Raw genomic sequence first — 19,413 nt, 5'->3', positions numbered from 1 at the left:
ACGAATTTTGGAGAAAATTTGACACCATTAGATTCATTGCACCTTGAAGTATTTTTAGGAATTTTTTGGGAATTTTTCATTTTTTTGAATTCAAATTTAAATTTTGAATTTGGACCGGTTTCATACCGGACCGAACCGGTACCGGTCCGGACCGGTTTGACCGGTAACCGGTCAAACCGGACCGGTTACCGACGGTTCGGTTAACCCTGGGTAGGGGTCGCCGTCCTCCGGCTCCTCGTCGCCGCCGCAGCTCGCGTCATCAAATTCATCCTCCAGCTGGCTGAGCAATTCAGCCTCATCGCTGGAAGAGATAAGACACCGCGCCTTGCGGCTCCGAATTTTCTCCTCAGCATCCTTCCGGTCCTCAATGCGTTTCTCCTTTTTTTTCTCTACTCCGCCAAGTTCGCCTCGGTGGCGAGGCAGTTCCTCTCATGGCTAACGGCGTCTTCTGGCAACGACGCAGCAGATGAATAGAAGTCGCTCCTGTCCTACGGGGGCACGCCGGCAAATGAATATCAGGAACGAAACCCGAAAAGAAAGGAAAGAGAAAGAGGGGGAGATAAGGGGGAGGGAACATACAAGCGCGAGAGCCCCCTCATCGGGAAGCATCGTCGGCGGCTGGGGGTCGGGATACGCCACCGGAGGATCAAATGTCTCCTTCAACGGTCGCAGTACCTCCGCCTTGTCAATCCCCTCCGATGACATCACGGTCCCGGAGAGATCGGTGCCCTCGACCATGCGGTACAGTGGAAGAGTCCGCGCCATGAGAGGCGCAATTCTCCGCTTGTGGTACGCGGAGACGACGCTGCACCTGTTGAGTCCGGCCTCCCGCAGCTGCTGGAGCGCCCGGAAATAACACGCAAACCTCTTCTTCTCCTTGTCCGACGCCCCCCACGACCAAGTGCCAGGGGTCTCCGTCATGAGCCGGCCAGTTTAGCAGGGGAGGGCGGACGATGCGTCGTTCTTCAGATAGAACCACTTCTTGTGCCACCCCTTGTTGGAGGTCTTCAGCTTCCCTATCTCGATGAACTGGCACTGGCGCTGATCACCGCTGCTGAGCAGATGTACGCTCGCGCAGCCCGCCGGAACATTGTAGAATGTGCCGTGGGACTTCAACCGGTAGATTGAGACCGCGAAGAAGTACCTCCAAAGATCGAAGACGGGAGGGATGCTGAGGAAGCCCTCATACAGGGCGACGAAGGTGGAGATATGCTGAATCCCGTTGGGATTCAAATACTGCAGCTCGATCTGGCAGTGGAACAGCAATCCGCGAAAGATGTTGTGGACGGGCATCGCGAGGCCTCGCTCATGGAACTTGAGGAAGGAGACGATGTAGCCCGGCGATGGGGACGGCGACTGCTCGCCACTAGGGGCAATCCACTCCATGGCCGCCGTGCGTGGGCGAAGCATCCCCCAAGCCACGAGCCCCTCCAAATCCACCTCGGTGATGGTAGATCGCCCCCACTGAGTCATGGCGAGCTGGGAAAATGCGGGGAGAACTTGGGGGCTGGACGACGGCGGCAACTGCGAGCGGTGGCGAAAGAATGCGGCGGCGGAGGCGGTGAGGCATTTTTGCTTTTCGCTACGTCCATCTCTCTCACTTTTCGGCTTCGGCTCGAATGCAAGAACAGCTGCGCCGCCGCGGCCTCCGCCAGCCCGATTTAAGAGGAGGAACAGGCGAACAGCCCCTCGAATCCCGCAGCCACATCATGGCAACGCTGCGCCCGACGCGCCGCATCCCATCATAATGTGGGCACGCCGCTCAAACTATCGTGGCCCATTGGAGAACGGGAAAACCGGCGATAGGGTAAAAGGACAGATTTACCCCTAGATGAATCAAGCTGGACCAAGCGGAAGCCCAAGAAAGACCACTACGGCCCACGACCTCGCCAGGGTTCCAAAGTTGGCCCACCGCAGGGTTCAGCAACTTAAAGAGTAAGGGGGCAACAAAGGAAGGGTCACGCGACCTCGACCTGGACGCGACCACGCGACCTAGGCTTCCTGACCTTGCGTTCGAATCCCGACGACTACCAGCCCAGAATCCCCACGAGAGGGAGCCAGCAAGCCGCCGGGGTCGGCCGAATGGCTCCGGTAACTTCGCGGGTTGGGAAACAAGGGAATGGGGGTCGGCCGTTAAGCCCGTTTGTCTCGTTTCCCCTGCACCGGGAGCAGGGCCCATTCGAGCTAACCCGTTATTAACTCCGAGGCCATCACGTTTCGTCTCCTACGGAAAACGTGGCATGCGCCAACCCTCCCACTCCGAGCAAAAGGAGTGCCTGGAGGGACAACACGAGAATGGGGGTCAGCCCGAAGAGCCCCCAGTAAGCAAACAAGAGGAAAAACCACGCCGGAAAAATGAACACTTCATTGCTTTGCGAACAAAAATTACAAAGGGTTATTGGCTCGAAGCTGTTACAAGATACAAAAGCATTGCCACCTAAGTGGCAATTTTGCCTGTCTTTGGAGAGGAGTGACCGCCAATAAAGGACAACGAGTTCTTGGCAGACATGGCGACCAGGCTGCTCGGGAAGCACGAGAAGCAATCTTTGGACTGCACAGGTCTGGAGGAATGCCCTCCTCGCAAGCCTTTGAAAGGCCCTTGTTTGGTTTTGGTAATTGAGTGACAACTTAGGTGGACTAATAAGTATTTATGTTGGGATACACAGGAGATTAGTCCACACAAAGACACTAGTATGAGCGACATATGCCATGGAGGAGAAATGGCTAAGGGTTGATGCTATGCTCATATAGTGTGATGGAGGAACTCATTGCATATGAGACATGACATGGAGTTATGTGACCAAAGCGGTGAAGCTTGGGCAAGATTTGGCACCGATGGACCGAGGCAACGGTGAAGAGCGAGCAAGGTCAAGATCGATGGACCAAAGAGGTCATGTGATGATATGGAGTGGATCATATCATTCAAGGAAGATCAAGCCAAGTGTTGACTCATGAAGATGATCAAAAGGCTTGATGGAGTTTGGTGCTTGTGTGGCATCAATATTTGGGAAGATGAAATGGAATGCGCAAGGCAAAGGTATGACTTGTAGGGCATTTCATTTCACCGGTCAAAGGTTGTGTAGAGAAGTGCATGACCGGATTTAGGATAGATGGCCGTACTATCAAGAGGGGCAAACTTGTTTGCATATCGGTCATCTAGTGCCACTTGAGCGATCTAACATTGAGTTGTTGCTAGGATCGAGTGGCGTGGTGAGATCAAGTGAAAATCCTTTGAAAATGATTGTGAAATGCTAACACACATGCACATGGTGATGTTCACGTGGTGGTGTTGGCACATTTGCAAAGGAAAAAGAGTTGGAGTTGATGTTAATCAACTTTGGGAAGCAAGAAAGGGTTTTCGGTTTTCTCCGGAAATTAGGTTGTCTCTTGGAGTGGAATACTGCTTTGATCCATTGTGTTTTGGATCAAGTATTCAGTTGGGTTGTATAGCCCTCTGAATTAGCTTTCCATAGAGTCCAAGATCACCTAATTTGGACATCGGAGCTAAGAGTTATGGCCGTTTTACCGAGGTACATTTCTGCTGGAAATAGACCTGCGGACGGTCCGCCCTAGACCTGCGGACGGTCCGCCCTTGAGGGGCGGACGGTCCGCAGTTATCTCGGTTGAGCTCAAACAGAACCGTTTTTGGCTCTGTGGGTGGTCCAAAATGACCTGCGGACCGTCCGGTCCATGGGGGCGGACGGTCCGCCTTTAAAAGCTGAAACGGGCGCAGAAACTTGGTTGTTCTGTCTTGGGTGCCCAAAATGACCTGCGGACCGTCCGGTCCTTTGGGGCGGACGGTCCGCCTCCTACTGAAATTTCTGGGACAGAAACTCTGCGGTTTCTGTGTGTGCTCACGTTTTGAACTGCGGACAGTCCGCCCCTGGGGAGCGGACAGTCCGCCGGTAACTTCCAGATTTAGTCAGAGACGTGTGCAAATCGGTTGGTTCGAAGTTTTGAACCGCGGACAGTCCGCCCCATGGGCGCGGACAGTCCGCCCGGGGCTCTAACGGTCGACTCTGACACATAATCATTGCAGTTCTAGCCGTTGGTTTTAAATGGCGGACGGTCCGGTTTTTGTGAGGCGGACAGTCCGCGAAAACTCAGTTTTCACGGGATTTGAGTGTAACGGCTAGTTTGGGGCCACCCTCTATAAATAGAAGGTGTGGCCGGCCATTTGAGATGGCTTAGCACCTTGGGGACTTGGTGTCCATGTGTGAGAGTGCTTGAGAGCCCTCTACTCACTCTAACTTGATAGTAATCATCCGATCGAGTGAGAGAGCAATTCTAGTGCGATTGCTTTGAGAGATTGCATCGAGTGGCACTAGGTGATCGTGTTGCAAGCCGGTGTGCTTGTTACTCTTGGAGGTTGCCACCTCCTAGACGGCTTGGTGGCAAGAGGCTCCGTTGAAGCCCGCAAGAAGATTGTGCGGTGCTCCGGAGAAGAGATTGTGAGGGGTATTGTGCTCACCCCGCGGGAGCCGCGAAGAGCAACTCTAGTTGAGCGAGACGTGAAGAGCAACAAGTGGTTCGGCCGGATCATGTGCTAGAGCTCGGTGTGAGCACTCCACGTGGGAGAGTGTGACTTGAGAGTCACCACTAGCAAGAGGATCGGCGGCAACCTTGGAGCTTGTCTCAATGGGGATTAGCTTGGTGGCAACCAAGTGAACCTCGGGATAAAAATCACCGTGTCAACTTTGTCTACTCTTCTCGGTGGTTTGCATTCTCCAAATCACAAGCATTGTATTTACATTCATATATATCTTGTGCTTGTGTAGTTGCTCTCTAGTGATTAGTTAGCTTGTGTAGCTTGCTAATCATCTTCTTGCTTGTGTAGCTAGAAGTAGAGATCCTAGTGTAACTAGTTAACTTGTGTAGCTTAATTAGTTGCTCTTGCTTAGATTGTGTAGCTAAGCAAGTTGAGCTCTTGGATTTGGATTGTGTATCCTTGTCCTTGAGCATCTAGTGAGCTTAGGTTTGGCTTTGTGCTTTTGCTCATTAGAATTGTGTAGGAGCTCCCCGGTTTGTGAAGTACTAGTGCTTAGGCTTGTATGACTTGGCATTAGAATTGTTAGGAGAGCTCTTACTAGCTTGGCACTCCATTTGCTTTGTGTAGGATCTTTTTTGGAGGTGCCTTAGAGTTCTAGTTAGAGGGGTGAAGTCTTGGCTAAGGAATAGTTTCAATTCCGCATAAGTTTCGGTTAGCCGGCGCAATTAGTTTTAGAAAGGACTATTCACCCCCCCTCTAGTCCGTCATCTCGACCCTACAGCCTTCTCCTAGCATCTTCTCCACCGAAGACTTTGCGGGGGGTCAAGCTGGCGAACAGCTCCCTCGACGCCACCCCTCCGAGAGCAACCTTGTCGCCGACAGGGACAGTGCGAAGAGCAGCGATAAAGCCACCCGATGTCATGCCTGAGGCGCTTCAGCGGCACCTCTGCAAGCTGGAGGACACCGTGGAAGCGGGCCTTCCCGGGCCCTACATTCTTCTGCTGTGTCCACTGAGCTGAGGGATGGTTAAGGACGCTTTCTCCAGCTATCGCCTGCCGCTCGCAAGCATTCTTCTAGCATCGGAACCTAAGGAAGCCGGCCCACCTAGTCCGGGGGTCGGTAGTGGAAGACGAAGATAGACATTATAAGCTAGGGGGAAGAGCGAAGCGAGAGCTGGAAAACTGAAGAGGAAAGGGCGTCCAAGGACCCCTATCTATAGCCAAGAAAGGGCATCCCGCCTGTGCCGACCGCAGGGGCAAAGGTTGAAGCAACCCGTGAGGGCGCGGCGCCCAACGGGCGGGTGGCATCCTCGACCAGCGCACCCCGATACGACCGCACGGGGCAGAACCAGGCGTCAGAAAGCTGAACCGCGCAGCGTCAGTGCTGGCCGCAAGGCAGCAGGCGCCATTATGGCTCTGGCTCGCCGCACGCCCCGACGAGTCTCATCACCAAAAAAAGGGGGGTGCGCGCCTCGAGAACCTTTTTCAGTGAGAGAACGCATCACCCTCTGTGTGAATCGCCGATTCGCCCACAGGCTCGGAGGCTACACCCACTGGGTGCGCTCGCGCTCACCCAGCGGACAGAAGCCGTGCCGTCCCGTCACCTCAAGGAGTAAAAATCGCCAACAGGACCCTCTGACTGAATCACTGACCCGCCCAGAGGCTCGGGGGCTACACCCAGTGGTTGCACTCGCGCGCACCCTCAGGCAAGAAGGGGACGGAAGGGGCACGTCCCACGCTCGCCGCGGAGACGAGAGACCCCCCCACGTGTTTTTTAACAAACCCACGGGGGTCGGGGGCTACTGTTGGGGGTAAGGATTATGGGTACCCCAACTTAGTCCATCAGAGAGGAATCAAGCTGATAAAAGAGTGACATGAGGTGATTAAAGCTCAGGAAAACAGCTGACGGGCCGCAAGGGCCAAAACTAAGAAAACAGCCCACTCCGATGATGGGAGCCCAGCTCTGAGCCGACCCTCACGAAGGAGGGTTCGTCTCGCCCGACCCTCACGGAGGAGGGTCCGCCTCGTCCGACCACTCACAAAGGAGGGTCCGCCTCGCCCGACCCTCACGCCCGACCCTTACAGAGGAGAGTCCGCCTCGCCCGACCCTCATGGGGGAGGGTCCGCCTCACCCGAGACCCAGAGACGTGGGTCGCCGGGAAGACGGGGGACCTGTCGGGGGAAGACGGGGGACCTGTCGGGTGAAGACGGGCAGCCCAAGGTGGTCCCAGGAAGTCAGTGACACGACAGCCCTCTCCGCCAGTATGGACGGAGAGTGGGCAACGGATCCGGCTCGCGCAGATTCAGGCAGAGGCACGGCCTGGATCTGCTGTTAGAGCCCACCCACGCCGGGCTAAGGCCGTAGGCCACGTCAGGGAAGATACGGTGTCGAGGCCTGGAGACAAGGGACGCGGAAGCCAGGCGGGAATCCAGCTGGCAGGCGGATATCCCGTCTCTGCCCGGATACGGGGGGGGGGGGATCTTGTCAGAAGACGTACGGAAGGGGCCACCACTCAGTGGCCGAAAGGGGTCGGGAATCGCCTGACCCCGCCCCCTCTCTCTCTCTCCCTCTCCCTCCCTCTCTCTCTTCTCTGTAAATCATCATCCCTTGCGCTATAAAAGGGGGAGGCGAGCCTCATGAAGGGGCATCTGCATACACACACGCACTCGCACTCGAACACACACATACACACCGTCACACCGAGAACCAGAGACTTGGGACTCCCGCTCCCTCTATCACCTGTTTGTAACCCCTACTGCAAACATTTGAGTACAAGAGCACAAAGCTCGAACTGGGCGTAGTGACGTTCTGCCCGAACCAGTATAAATCTTCGTGTCTTTACTTGTACTACCATTCGAGCCTGTGACACGCACACAAATCTACTAGCCGGTGATACGGAACACACGCCGACAAGATCCCTGCAGTAGCTCTACTTTTCTCGTTGCTCATGGTCTTTTCCGATCCCCTCCCATATCCGCTATGTAAAAACCTTAAATAATATTGTTTAAGTTTTTAACATTGTGGAAAACTCCCACCATGAGATCTACCAGTCGCCTAAGAGTTTATTACATTAAAAAAAACAACAATCAGAGACTTTAATAACGTTCCAGAAATTGTGCTCCAACGAAAAGGAGACTGATTTCCCAGCTAGCTCTGAATCACCGTATCTCCAACCGCGTGCACCTACAGAAACAGAAGTCTCCCATAGGATCTTTTTTGAAGGCAACAGGAGGGGATTGCTCCCCCTAGAAGTCTCCCATAGGATCGCGGTACTATTGCAAGGTGATTTCTTTTCTTAATATTGCAGCGCCCTATTGTGATTACAAATCACCCTTCTCGAAGCGGAATCCACTTTGTAAACAAGTATTCAGATTCACACCTGCACGATGTTGGTACTGTTTAAGGACACCTTTTCTGCAGTTATTTACACAATGTTGGATCTTACATCGGAAACACAGCCAGCTTGGTTTCATCATATGCTATGCTATGCTTTGCTCCAACTACTAGTTACTCACAGCTGCTATAACAAAAGCAATGTGGTATATAATGCTATTTTAGGACGAGTGTTTATCACAGAAGGCCAGTAACGAAAGCTACATTAAAACCTCTGTTGTTAGCCTTTCACATAGGCCATCGAAAATTAGGCCGCCCATGTGCCACCGTGCTATCAACATACATGGAAGCAGTCCAACACAACACAAGAAATAGAGAAACTGATAATTCAATATGCTTCTAAACTAAGAGGCTTATATGTACAACGGTGTCGAACGTGAACTCCTTGTCATGAACCAGACAAACCAACATAGGAATCAATCAATCATCTGGGCCTACCTCAGAAACCCATGCATGCTGCGGCCTTCCACTTCCCGAAGCATAACAATGCCGAACTAAGAACACCTCACCCGACACCCACATCCTGCCAAGCATAGATTATAGAAGCTGCTGCCGGAGCTGTTGGTTCTCCCTTCTTAGTTGCTGCACCTCCTTTGTCAAGCCTTCCACCTTCTCCAGGACCAAATTCAGCACACCGGACATTTCCATCTGCTTGTCCCAACAAGATCCATTGTCAAAAAGGAATTAAACCGAAGGGTACAAGAAAAGGCTGAGCAGAAACTCCTACAAACATTTTGAAATACTAGGCATGGGTTCAGCACTTGGGACAAGGAATTGGACAGGCATATTTAACAAATGTGCATGCTCATCTAGTGATGACAATTATGATTGTGCCAAAGGAATGCAATCACAGAAGAATAGCAGGCTACCCTGAACTTTCAAAATAAAAATGCCTAGTTGTAAAAACAGATCAGATACAGATAGGTGAGGGGGATTGAGGGCTTAACTAGTCTATTGTATTTTCTTTCATTTTTTCCATGGGTGCAGAAACAAAAGGAGCACTTTGGATAAAAAATAAATTGGTCCGCTACTGACGAATCAAGGGCAATTATAGCCAGACACACACAGAATTGTGAAAATAAACATTTCAAGTGTATGCATGACAGCAAAATAAATAAACAAAATATTTTGCTTGATTGTGATTTTCTTCATATTTTCAGCAACAAAGCAAGATAGATCATAAAAAATAGTAAGCTTGCCTCGTTCGGCTGGCTGGTGGCTGGTGGCTGGGCTGATCTGGCGTGAGAGGAAAACACTGCTGGTTGGCTGGCTGGCTGGTGGCTGGGCTGATTTGGCGTGAGAGGAAAACACTATTGCTGGCTGGCTGAAGCTGCCAGCCGAACAAGGCAGATTGCACAAAGTGATGTGTAACACTACTGAAAATGTTACACAAAGTGATGTGTAGATATATTACGTTCGAGAAAAAAAAATGTGTAGATATATTCTAATAGATAGACTACTACAGCTTCGAAGCTCCACAATGAAACAGAACAGCCCAGTTCAGCTCACTTTAATGCGATGAGAAAACAAGCACTACAAGCATTGTACAACTATTGATATTAAATTGATCCTAATGATACAAAATTGAACGAAAAGTTATTGTGAAAATTCCTAAAGTATTTTTCTAACATAGGATATCATGTTACAAATTACCTCACAAAATTTTAACTTAAAACTCAACTTATAATCGGAGAAACAAAAGACAAATCCCATTAGGGGGTAGATTCTACCAATTGAGACAGTTCAAGGGAGTAAATCGAGCCTAAATTTTGTCCGGGGAGTTAAGCAGACAAAGTGAATTGATGAGGGTAGTAAAATAGACTTTTTCCTTTCAAGAAATGAAATGGAAAAATTGGGAGGTTGAACAAAAAGGATCACTAAGCACGAAAAAAAGGAAAAAAAATATAAAAAGACTACTTAATGATGTTGATTTGGAGCTAAATTGATACTTCAGTCAATAGGCACTTGCGTTTTACAATGGTGTTCAAATGTATCATCGATTCGAAAATAGAATATAACTTAAAATCGATTGATTGAACTTTCATGATTTGAACAGTATTGATTTAAAAAAATGAAAGATGTTAAAATGTAAATATTTTTATTTGAATTCAAACTTTTCCGTCCAGATCTCTCTTTTTTGAGCTTTTACTAAATTATTTTTTTACTTAAAAGAATATATCTGAACAACTGACATTGTTAATGCATTTTTAATAAAGTCCTACAGCTGGCATCCTGCTTCACTCATCGTAGGTGGTTGATCACCATTGACATTGTTTGAACAGGAAGAATGTGGTAAGCATGGCAAAGGAAAGCATAAGTTCTACAGAATAAAATTGGTGAGCTATTATCACAGTATGACAATGTTTCAACAAAGAATGTGGTAAGCATGGCAAAGGAAAGCATAAGCAGTACTTATTCAGTTGTTTTTTATAAAATCTGGGACCTACTGTAGTACTTTTTTTTACATGCACCTACTGTAGTACTTATTCTGTTGTTTTTTTACAAAGAAAAGAATGAGGCTTGTATAATCCTTCGTGATGGCGTTTCTTTTGATAAATATGATCTAGGTGGGAGCCCACAAGATTTTAATAAAAAAACTATTATCAGATCTTGGATGTCCTTGAAGCAGGCTGGTGTGTGTGCCATTGAGAACAAAACGAGGTAAGCTCGAACTCAGATTTGAATGTATCAAGTACAAACTTGAAGGATCAGTGATTTTACCTCCTGCATGTGAAACTGTCTTAAAAGTTCAATGTGGAGATTTCTCACATCCTCATGGATGGACTTCTGAACAGACCCAAGAGATTCTTCAAGCATGCGCTGCACATACTGAAGTGAGAAGGAAGAAGCTCCCTGTTGGTCAGTTGAAGAACTTGTGTTTGACAATTGTGGCAGCCCTAACCCCTAATAAAATAGAAAATACCCAGTTCATTAGTAAACCACGCTGTTAAAACATGCAAGTCATATTAGTTGCACGAGTAGTAAATAAGGAATTCTTACATTGCTTGCTAGAGGGCTTGAGGATGAAGAGGCAGTTGCAGCCTCTTGTCTTGACAAAAGACTACTGAGCAACTCATCTTTTGTTTCTGCTCCCATCTTCTTTGATTTTGGTGAGCCAAACGCTGAAGCTAACCCATCACTAAAAACAGAGGATGAGCTCATTTTATCAGTATATGTTGTTGATCTCCACATAGAACTGGATTGTGCTGCTCCTGGTTGATCAGGATTCACAGATGAAATAGCCTTTGAACCATAGGGTGAGGGAAGTGAACTCTGAAGATTGGGAGATGATGCGTCCAGGGAAGAGTGTGAGTTGCTTAAGATACCCTTGTTTTGTAGGTTCATTAAAATGTTACTTGTTAGAGAACCCTTCAGCGAGTGACCAGCTGAAGATGAATCTTGTAAGGCTGTAAAAGCCAAGCCACCTGTTGAAAAGGCTGAAGCCCCAAAGCGTGAGAGCTGGTGACGGTGAGTTAGCCTATCTGGTAATGCATTTCCAGTGGCTGTCTCTGGCGAAGATATAGACAGTTCACTCTTCCATGATGGCATGGATGTAGTAGTCACAGATGAGAAGTCCTGTACAATGGAAACATGTATAACATAAAGAAAAGTTTAGATGGGTTATCCTTCCATGATGATATGCCTCCTCAAACAATAACATAAAGTTTTTCATTAAGGACCTGTCTTGAATTTACAGTAGACCTCCAATCTGAGATCGGATGAGGCTCATCATTGCCTTCCATATACGAAAACTTCCTAGTTGTTGACAACTTCTTTTCTCCTGGTTTATCATCTTTTTTGGCATCATCACTTCCATGCTCATCCCACCAGCTGCCACTAGATGGTGTGAAAGGCTGGACATCAACAAGTGGAGAAAAGACATCCATATCATCCTTTAGATTATAGTTACTACGAGGAGCCTGTAGCTTTGATAATGGTCCTCCAGATAACGGACGTGCTCTATATGGAGTTTCCTCCATGGTAGAAGAGTTCGATGTCGAAAGAAAGCCACTTGTGTTTGGTGTCAAAGAAGAACGAAGACCTACAGTGACCCCTCCAGAAGAAAAACTTGTAGGTGTCGCCGAAGGCAAGGGATCTGGCATAAGAACAGACTCTTCACTAGTTCCCCCAAGAAGAGCAACTTCAGAAGAACTGTTCTCATTAACAATGACAGGTTTCGACCGTTGCCAACATAAACCTGTCACAGCCTGACATTACAAATTCAAAGATGTTAAAAGATAACTTAAAAGGGTGGAGCATTGACATAAGAATTTTGTGAAACACTATGTCAACGCCATCACATCATTTTAAACATTTTTTCCATAAATAGGTTAGCTATCGCTTATCAGGTTGTAATGACAATGATTCAGCATTACATAAAAATGTATTTCTGCATAAGCTGCACATGTGCATGCAGGCATACCTTATTTTTAAATCTGCCAACCTCCATAATATAAATACCAACGGCCACTCATGCAGTGAACCTAAGTTGCATTATATGCTTCGAATACAACTGGATAGTTGTAAAACAACATTTGAGGAAAGACTAAGTAGTAGGCAGGAAGAGCGAATCACCCATATTAAGTATATGAAATTTGACCAGAGCAATAAACTCCTCATCCCTCAACAAAATAGGATTATATGAGGTTACTGTTTAGTGAAGTATACAAATAAAATTGGAATATCAACAGGTGAAAAGACCTCCATATCATAACTAAACAAGAAAATACTCATGTTAGTCATCCAGTGCTAAAATTTATTACTTCCAATCATACTTTAGCTACGTTAGCAAACATATGTGTTTGCTTAATATAAAATAATAGTACTCCCGTTTTTTAAAGTGACAAAACTAATCAGATTGTCCTAAACATTATATATTTGAAACAGAGGGAGAATTAGTTATCAATGATTTTTATACAAGTAAACATGATATGTGTGCAAACACTATATACAAACTACCACTGGAAATGCATTATCTTTAAGTCAACAAGCTGCACACACAAATGAGTTCAGAGATCATTGTGGTTTCCAACCTCAGAGCTATTGTAGGCACGAAGAATGGTCAATGGCTGAGGTTTTCCCCGGACATCATAGAATATCACACGTCCACTATTTGTGCCTGCAGCTAATATAGTACCATCATCATTATATGCCAACGAGGAGAATGGGGCCACATGAGGAATGGTGTGTGTTGGTCTTCTTGACGATGAATCTAATGTGTACAACTTCTTGTCCAGGCCAACTGTAGCAATTATCTACAAATGCCAAATATAAAACTCAATTCCAGGCAAGACAGTATCCATACAGAAATGAAACACCAGCTGTATTTACAACTACAAAACCTTGTCACTTGATGGCGAGATACAAACACCACTTGTGGGTGCAGAATGTTGCTTCAGCCATGACACCTACACAACAGGGATAAATCAATTCCAGAATATTGCAGCAAACATCAAACCGAATGAAGCTGACCAGCAGATTAAGTCATCACAAATAGCAAGCACCATGCACATCACTTATTTTAACATTTTCTGAAACAAATAGCAATAACCAGGGCTTATATGAATGGATTAAATGTTAAGTCAGTTAAGTTTACCAAATTACTTGAGACAACAGAATGAAGTCAATTGAAGAAAATAATTTCTAATACCATTCAACAACCAAATGAATATCAATTATACTTACATAATGAAAAACTCAAGATGAATGCTGCATCTGCATGTATTTCACGGTACCTCAAATATCAGATTCAAAAATAAATGAAACAAGGGAATATGAATTTAATTCTCCAGAAAATGGAAGTCCTGTGGTGGACTGGTGGGAGAAAATATAGCTAGCAATGTTATATGAAGCGCCGTGTTGAAACCACCTACCTAGGCACTGGTCACAAATCTTCCTCTGTGAATTTGGTGAAGGCTGGTAAAGGCAGAGAGCTAGTTGGCCAGCCCGCCTAAGAAGTCAAATGTTGAGCAAGGCAGAAGGCAGGGGAGGGAGAGGCTGAAGTGTGAGAGGCAGTTGGAACTCAGAATATGCCTTAAGTTTGGGGTTGTGAAACATTGGCTTGACTTGAGCTTAGGATTGTTCAACATTGGTCCACCAATCACGCATCTCCTCAGCCCGGCGCCCGCTAGACTAATCAAGCTTAAGTGCCAAGTCATCATCGCCAAGCTACGGCTCCATCTCTGTTTATCTTACTTTGTTCACTGACTTTCCTATGTTCAACCTACCTGTCCAGCTAGCCCCGCATGTGTGCCCTACAGAGGTAAAAATACTGCCTGCTTAGCACCTTTTAGAACAGGGAGCTAACATAGCTCTCTATTGGCATCACAGAAGGTGACTTGCACAAAAAGCTTAAGTGCCAAGTCATCATCGCCAAGCTACGGCTCCATCTCTGTTTATCTTAATCTGTTCACTGACTTTCCTATGTTCAACCTGCATGTCCGGCTAGCCCCACATGTGTGCCCTAGAGAGGCAAAAATACTGCCTGCTTAGCACCTTTTAGAACAGGGAGCTAACATAGCTCTCTATCGGCATCACAGAAGGTGACTTGCACAAAAGGGGATATCATAAAATAACTTTTCTTATCATCTGTAAAATTAGTTATCTCAACTATATGAAAGTTAAACAATAGAAGAAAAAGCACAACATAAGTAGCACCCTATGAATTTTGGTACCTTCGGAGACTTTGCAGTTGTATCCCAAAGATGCACAGAACCATCATCTCCTGCTGTCACCAATAAATGTCTACTGTTTCGTGAATAATCAAGCACTCTCAACACCTGAACTTGCATAAATAATGCAGAAAAACTAAGAAATTCAGAAGGCTAAATTCGAAATTCAGGTACTCCTAGCCTATTGTGAGGCATGAATATTTTACAGAAAATGCAAAGAAGAAGATAAATTTACTTGTCCATTTGGATCACTAAGTTCAGCAGCACGTGCTCCAGAAGCAAGATTGTGAAGAATGAGATCACCCTTCATGCTGATCGATGCCAAATGTTCATCTTTGCAGTTATACATTACACCAGTAATTGTGTCAGTGTGACCACTTAGCCATTTGATACATCTCTTCCGCTGCAAATCCCATATTCTGACAATATGGCCACTCCCACCAGAGCAAAGATATCGAGAACCTTTGTTGCTAAAACTGATAGAATAAATGCACTCCTAACAAGAAAATATTGGTTGTCAGGTTCAGCCACATGCTCTCGTTAAGTAAAAATAAAGGATTATCAGATGGCTATTCGGTAATCTAACACACGCAGCAAGTGTCATATGCGCATACCAGGTACATGATTGAAAATTTCAGATCTACCAAACAATACAAGGAGTTTATGTTTTAAGGTGCCTAAATTTTTTGTAGTGAAGTCACCAGCGATCCCAGAATTTGTTCAGAGGTGTCACCTAGGTCCCTGGAATATTAATTTGAGGATCTAGGTCCCTAAACTTGCTAAGTGGTTCACTTGAAATGTGCAAAACCCAAACGTCTCTAGCTATGTGGCATCCATTGCACCCAAAAACTCCAACTCATCACTCATAACATCATCATCCCTCCCTCCCTCTCGGATGAACATGCTAGCATGCCACACAAGCAAGTATATGCTGATTAATGATGTTTGAAACTCAATCGGGCGGCACAATTAACAAGTTTAGTGGGCAGATTATAGTATGGAGACCTATATGACAAACTCGAACAAGTTTGAGAACTGCTCATGCACTATACGCATTTTCAAATAAGAGCATACTTTTAAAACTTTTAGGGTATACCATACAAAGAAACTCAATTCACGACAAATTAATATACTGAAAAGGTGTCACTGTAATTTCTTATGATGCTTTGTTGCCAACGCAAACAAGAAATCTAAAGAAAGCGTAAATTTTAAATGATCTAAAATACTAAAAATTTATGTTTAGAAAAATGACATGACACGTTTGGCCCTCAGGGGTTATTTAGGTGCAACATTTAAATTTAAATTAATAAGTAATAACAAACTGTTTTGAGTAAAGATATGGGTCCAGTGGAGGCAGTTAGTCTACACATAGCTGGTTCTTTACGGTGATTTTGGCGTCAAAGGAAATAAGGATAAGAAATTAATAACTAATAGCGATGTCTATGAACAATGATTTGAAATTTCTAGGCTGCCATTGATAATCGTTAAACGAGTAACAGTTTTGCAAGAAGCTACATAGATTTCCCAATGGAAATATGGAATGTTACATCATAAGTAGTGGAGTAGCACGTGCATCGCCGTAAGGAATATTTTTTGGCACAAAATCAAACTAATGCACTGATACCTCTATGTCGTCACCACGATCAACAGTGGCTGTTGGTAGCTGTCCTACATTTTGACCTTTTTTATGCCACAATGAGATCTTCTTATCATCCCCAGCGCTTGCTACAATTAGATCTGCGTGTTAAAAGAAAATGGCTGTCAGTGTTAGTGCTTCTGGTTGCAGCTTGGCAGTTCAATTCAATTAGAAATCATTTTTTTCCAATGTCAAGGTTAAAATCTTGTCATAAGGTATTCATTAACGAAACACGATGGTAGACTCAATGCAACCAAACAGATGTTTCACCAAAAATAATAAATTAAAACTAGAACTATTTAGTAGGCTTCATATGCCAAGCATTGAGAAGTATATTAATAATGTTTTTCTAGCACTCATTGTAGGATAGAAATGGATATCCTCTCATTCACAATAACAGGTCACTGGTTGTGGTTGATGTATGTCTCCTGCTATATAACATGGAAAGAATAAAGAAACAACATTGCAAAGACCAGATTGCTCATGGGTATAATGTAACTAACTCCAAGCATTAAATAGCCAAAACTAACATCAGTGGTAGGATAGTTTTGCTGAGGCACAACAGATGCTATTTATAGCGGCTCTGTGAGGTGAAGTACAAGCGCAATAGACAACCGCTTGCTAGGTCAATCTCCAATAGAAAATAAATACTTTGTGTAGTTTCTCTGGAAATCCTATTGCAAAGAGAACAAAGAAAAGATAGAGGCAGTGACTCTATTCAGAAAGGAAAGATGCTTAAGCCATTGCATGCTCTCATCGCTCAAAAACAAATTGCAGAGGTAGGTGAATCAGTGTTGCATTCAATTTCATTAACGCTATTTTCCTTTTGTAAATCAGGCTCTGATTACCTATAATAACTGTGCCATCAACGGAAACATGATATACATAATCTTGGTAGCCCAAAACAGCCTATGGATCGTATACATGTCACGTTTTGGGTTGTTAACATTTATTGGATCAGGAAAAGCTCAGAAACTAATCAGTGTGGAATTTAGATGTAGATCACGACAAGAAGGCCAGAGGCTTCCGACCCAGGGCAAGGTCATACACTACCCAACCACATAACCACCACAGTAAATGAGACAATACATGAGACAATAGCGGCCGCCCACCATTCCACAATTCCGCCACAATACATGAGACAGGAGAGACTTGCCGCGATTCAACCAGAATGTAGCAAGAGACTCTTGACGAAGAACCCAAGGGCTGGATTGAATCCGCCGGTTCTCACTGGTACCGATATCGCCGCTGCAGATCCTTGCGCAACGAAGCAAAGCTACCAAATTCAGGAGATCTGAGAGGAGGCGATGGGGGAGCTCACTGGTGTGGTTCCACTTGACGGCGTTGACGGGGTTGCCGGGCGCGGGGGTGTAGGCGAGGACGCAGGGGTCGCCGGACTCCACCCTAACGTCGAAGAGCTTCACCGTGTCGCCGCCGCACGTCGCCAGCAGCGGCGCCGCCGGATCCACGAACCCCATCGGGCACGGGCGGCGATGGCTCGCGGATTTAGGGTTCGGGGAGGGAGGGCGACGAGGTGGGGTTTGGAGGTGCGGCGGCGGCGGAGCAGCAGGAGGAGGAGCAGATTTGAAAATTGAAATGGGTTTGGAGAGTTTGTTTTCTTTGTTTGTTCGGTTGGGAGGGGAACGGCTGGTGACGTTGGGAGAGGAAGACAAGAGCGGGCGCGGGCCCACCCCGGCCGGGCTGATCTGCTCGTTTGTGTGCACTGCAAGGCTCCCCGGCTGGCTGCAACTGTACAAAATGCAGCCTTTGTGTGCACATTTTCCTTTTGAAAATTGCCAGCTGCCCTTCATATCTATCTATATTATCTACTACTAGATCTATGCTCGTGTGTTGCTAAGGAAGCTGAAAATTTTTCTACCAAAGAATATAGTGCTTTATGATTATCAAGCATTACAATGTAGCAAAATGCTACTTTGAACCAATACACAAGCTTTGAACGAACTAAAAAGAGAGGGAACATGAAAAAAATTCAAGAGACCAATTTTTTGAACATATTCCATTACTGAACTACTCAATTGAACCACGGAGGATTTGGTCATTCGTGATCTCTTGATCAAGGCATATATCAAAATAGCATATTGCTAGAAATCCATACTCATTGATCAAGGCGCGTAACAAAAATCGTTTTCTAAAACGGCATGCCTCCTTTTCCAAAATCTTCATGATCGTACCTTGGGGCAATAGCAACCAGCACAAGCTCCAAACATGACACACAACAAATCAGCTCAACAGTGTCAAAAGAAATTTTATAAATAAAAAATTGCACTGGATAAAGATACTAATGGGAAAAACCATAGCATTTCTGATAGAAATGTTTAACTACGAAATACCACTGACTCTATCCAAGACCATGTATGCAACTCCAAACATCTTGTGATGAAGCTAATCAGAAAATATCACCTTGTACCATAAGGCCATGGTCATGTAGTTTCGAACATTGAATGATGCATGATAAGATATGTAGCACCCGCATTTTCAATACTGTTTACTCGAGTAAATGACTAATTGCTAGCTGATACCAATGTTTAATTTCCTCTTAATGCATGCAACACACACCAGTAGCACCTCTTCTGCACTGCTGTATTCAGCACGCGCGCGCACACGCGTGCGCACAACACATGTTCTTGCACAGTTGAATTTGGCGCACACAAGTAGCACCTTCTTGCACCGCTACATTCAGTAAGCAACACCTGTTCTTGCATTGGCACTCAACCAATAAGATTAATTTGGACTTATTTCTTCCTCTATTATGCATATGAGGCCTTGCAGGTTTCAGACAATATACCTCGCAACAGTTTGATAGTGAACACTACCATGCCTATCGGGTTTCTTTAAAGGAACTGCCTCCTCCTTGCACGTCCGCGATTCACTACTCGGCTCTTGCACCTCCGCGATTCACGACTCGGCTCTTGCACCTCCGCGATTCACGCTTTGGCTCCCATTCCTGCCTCGGCACGTCGCACGGGGCCGTTTCCATGAGGCATAAGCCTTCCCCGAGCCAGCGCGCAGGAAACAAAGGTCAATGGAAACTTTTCTGGGTGCTCCCGGGTCACTGTGGACTAGACATGTGACGACAGTCATATGGTTAGGAATGGCGTACAAGAAGTTCAGCTTTGCGCATGACGTGAGGTTTGGGGTGAAAAAATTCCGTAAAAACTTTTTTCACTTTTGACAATTAATTTAGAGTATTAAATAAAGTCTAA

At 45.9% G+C, this 19,413-nt stretch overlaps 2 protein-coding genes across 3 annotated transcripts; both read right to left on the bottom strand.

Annotated features, from left to right (window-relative positions):
• Positions 1 to 215: 215 nt before the first annotated feature.
• On the bottom strand, positions 216 to 1,630 carry LOC120696004. 2 transcript variants are annotated; one of them, XM_039979181.1, is made up of 2 exons: positions 580 to 1,630; positions 216 to 488 (listed from the first exon to the last, which is right to left on the bottom strand). In XM_039979181.1, exons 1-2 carry the CDS (start codon positions 919 to 921, stop codon positions 390 to 392), a joined length of 441 nt encoding a protein of 146 aa, XP_039835115.1. In that variant the 5' UTR covers positions 922 to 1,630; the 3' UTR covers positions 216 to 389. Both variants share the same exon structure in this region; 1 of them encodes a protein (XP_039835115.1).
• Positions 1,631 to 7,883: 6,253 nt separating this feature from the next.
• Positions 7,884 to 17,825, bottom strand: LOC120673588 (protein NEDD1-like). Its single transcript, XM_039954505.1, has 10 exons — positions 17,511 to 17,825; positions 16,178 to 16,290; positions 14,789 to 15,049; positions 14,557 to 14,661; positions 13,225 to 13,290; positions 12,916 to 13,137; positions 11,563 to 12,090; positions 10,883 to 11,458; positions 10,604 to 10,786; positions 7,884 to 8,530 (listed from the first exon to the last, which is right to left on the bottom strand). The coding sequence occupies exons 1-10, from the start codon at positions 17,665 to 17,667 to the stop codon at positions 8,420 to 8,422; spliced, it is 2,322 nt and encodes a 773-aa protein (XP_039810439.1). The 5' UTR covers positions 17,668 to 17,825; the 3' UTR covers positions 7,884 to 8,419.
• Positions 17,826 to 19,413: the final 1,588 nt, after the last annotated feature.

The sequence above is a fragment of the Panicum virgatum genome, chromosome 2K (assembly GCF_016808335.1).
Source record: "Panicum virgatum strain AP13 chromosome 2K, P.virgatum_v5, whole genome shotgun sequence".
NCBI classification, from domain to species: Eukaryota; Viridiplantae; Streptophyta; class Magnoliopsida; order Poales; family Poaceae; genus Panicum; species Panicum virgatum.
This window is presented reverse-complemented; position numbering and strand designations above follow the sequence as displayed.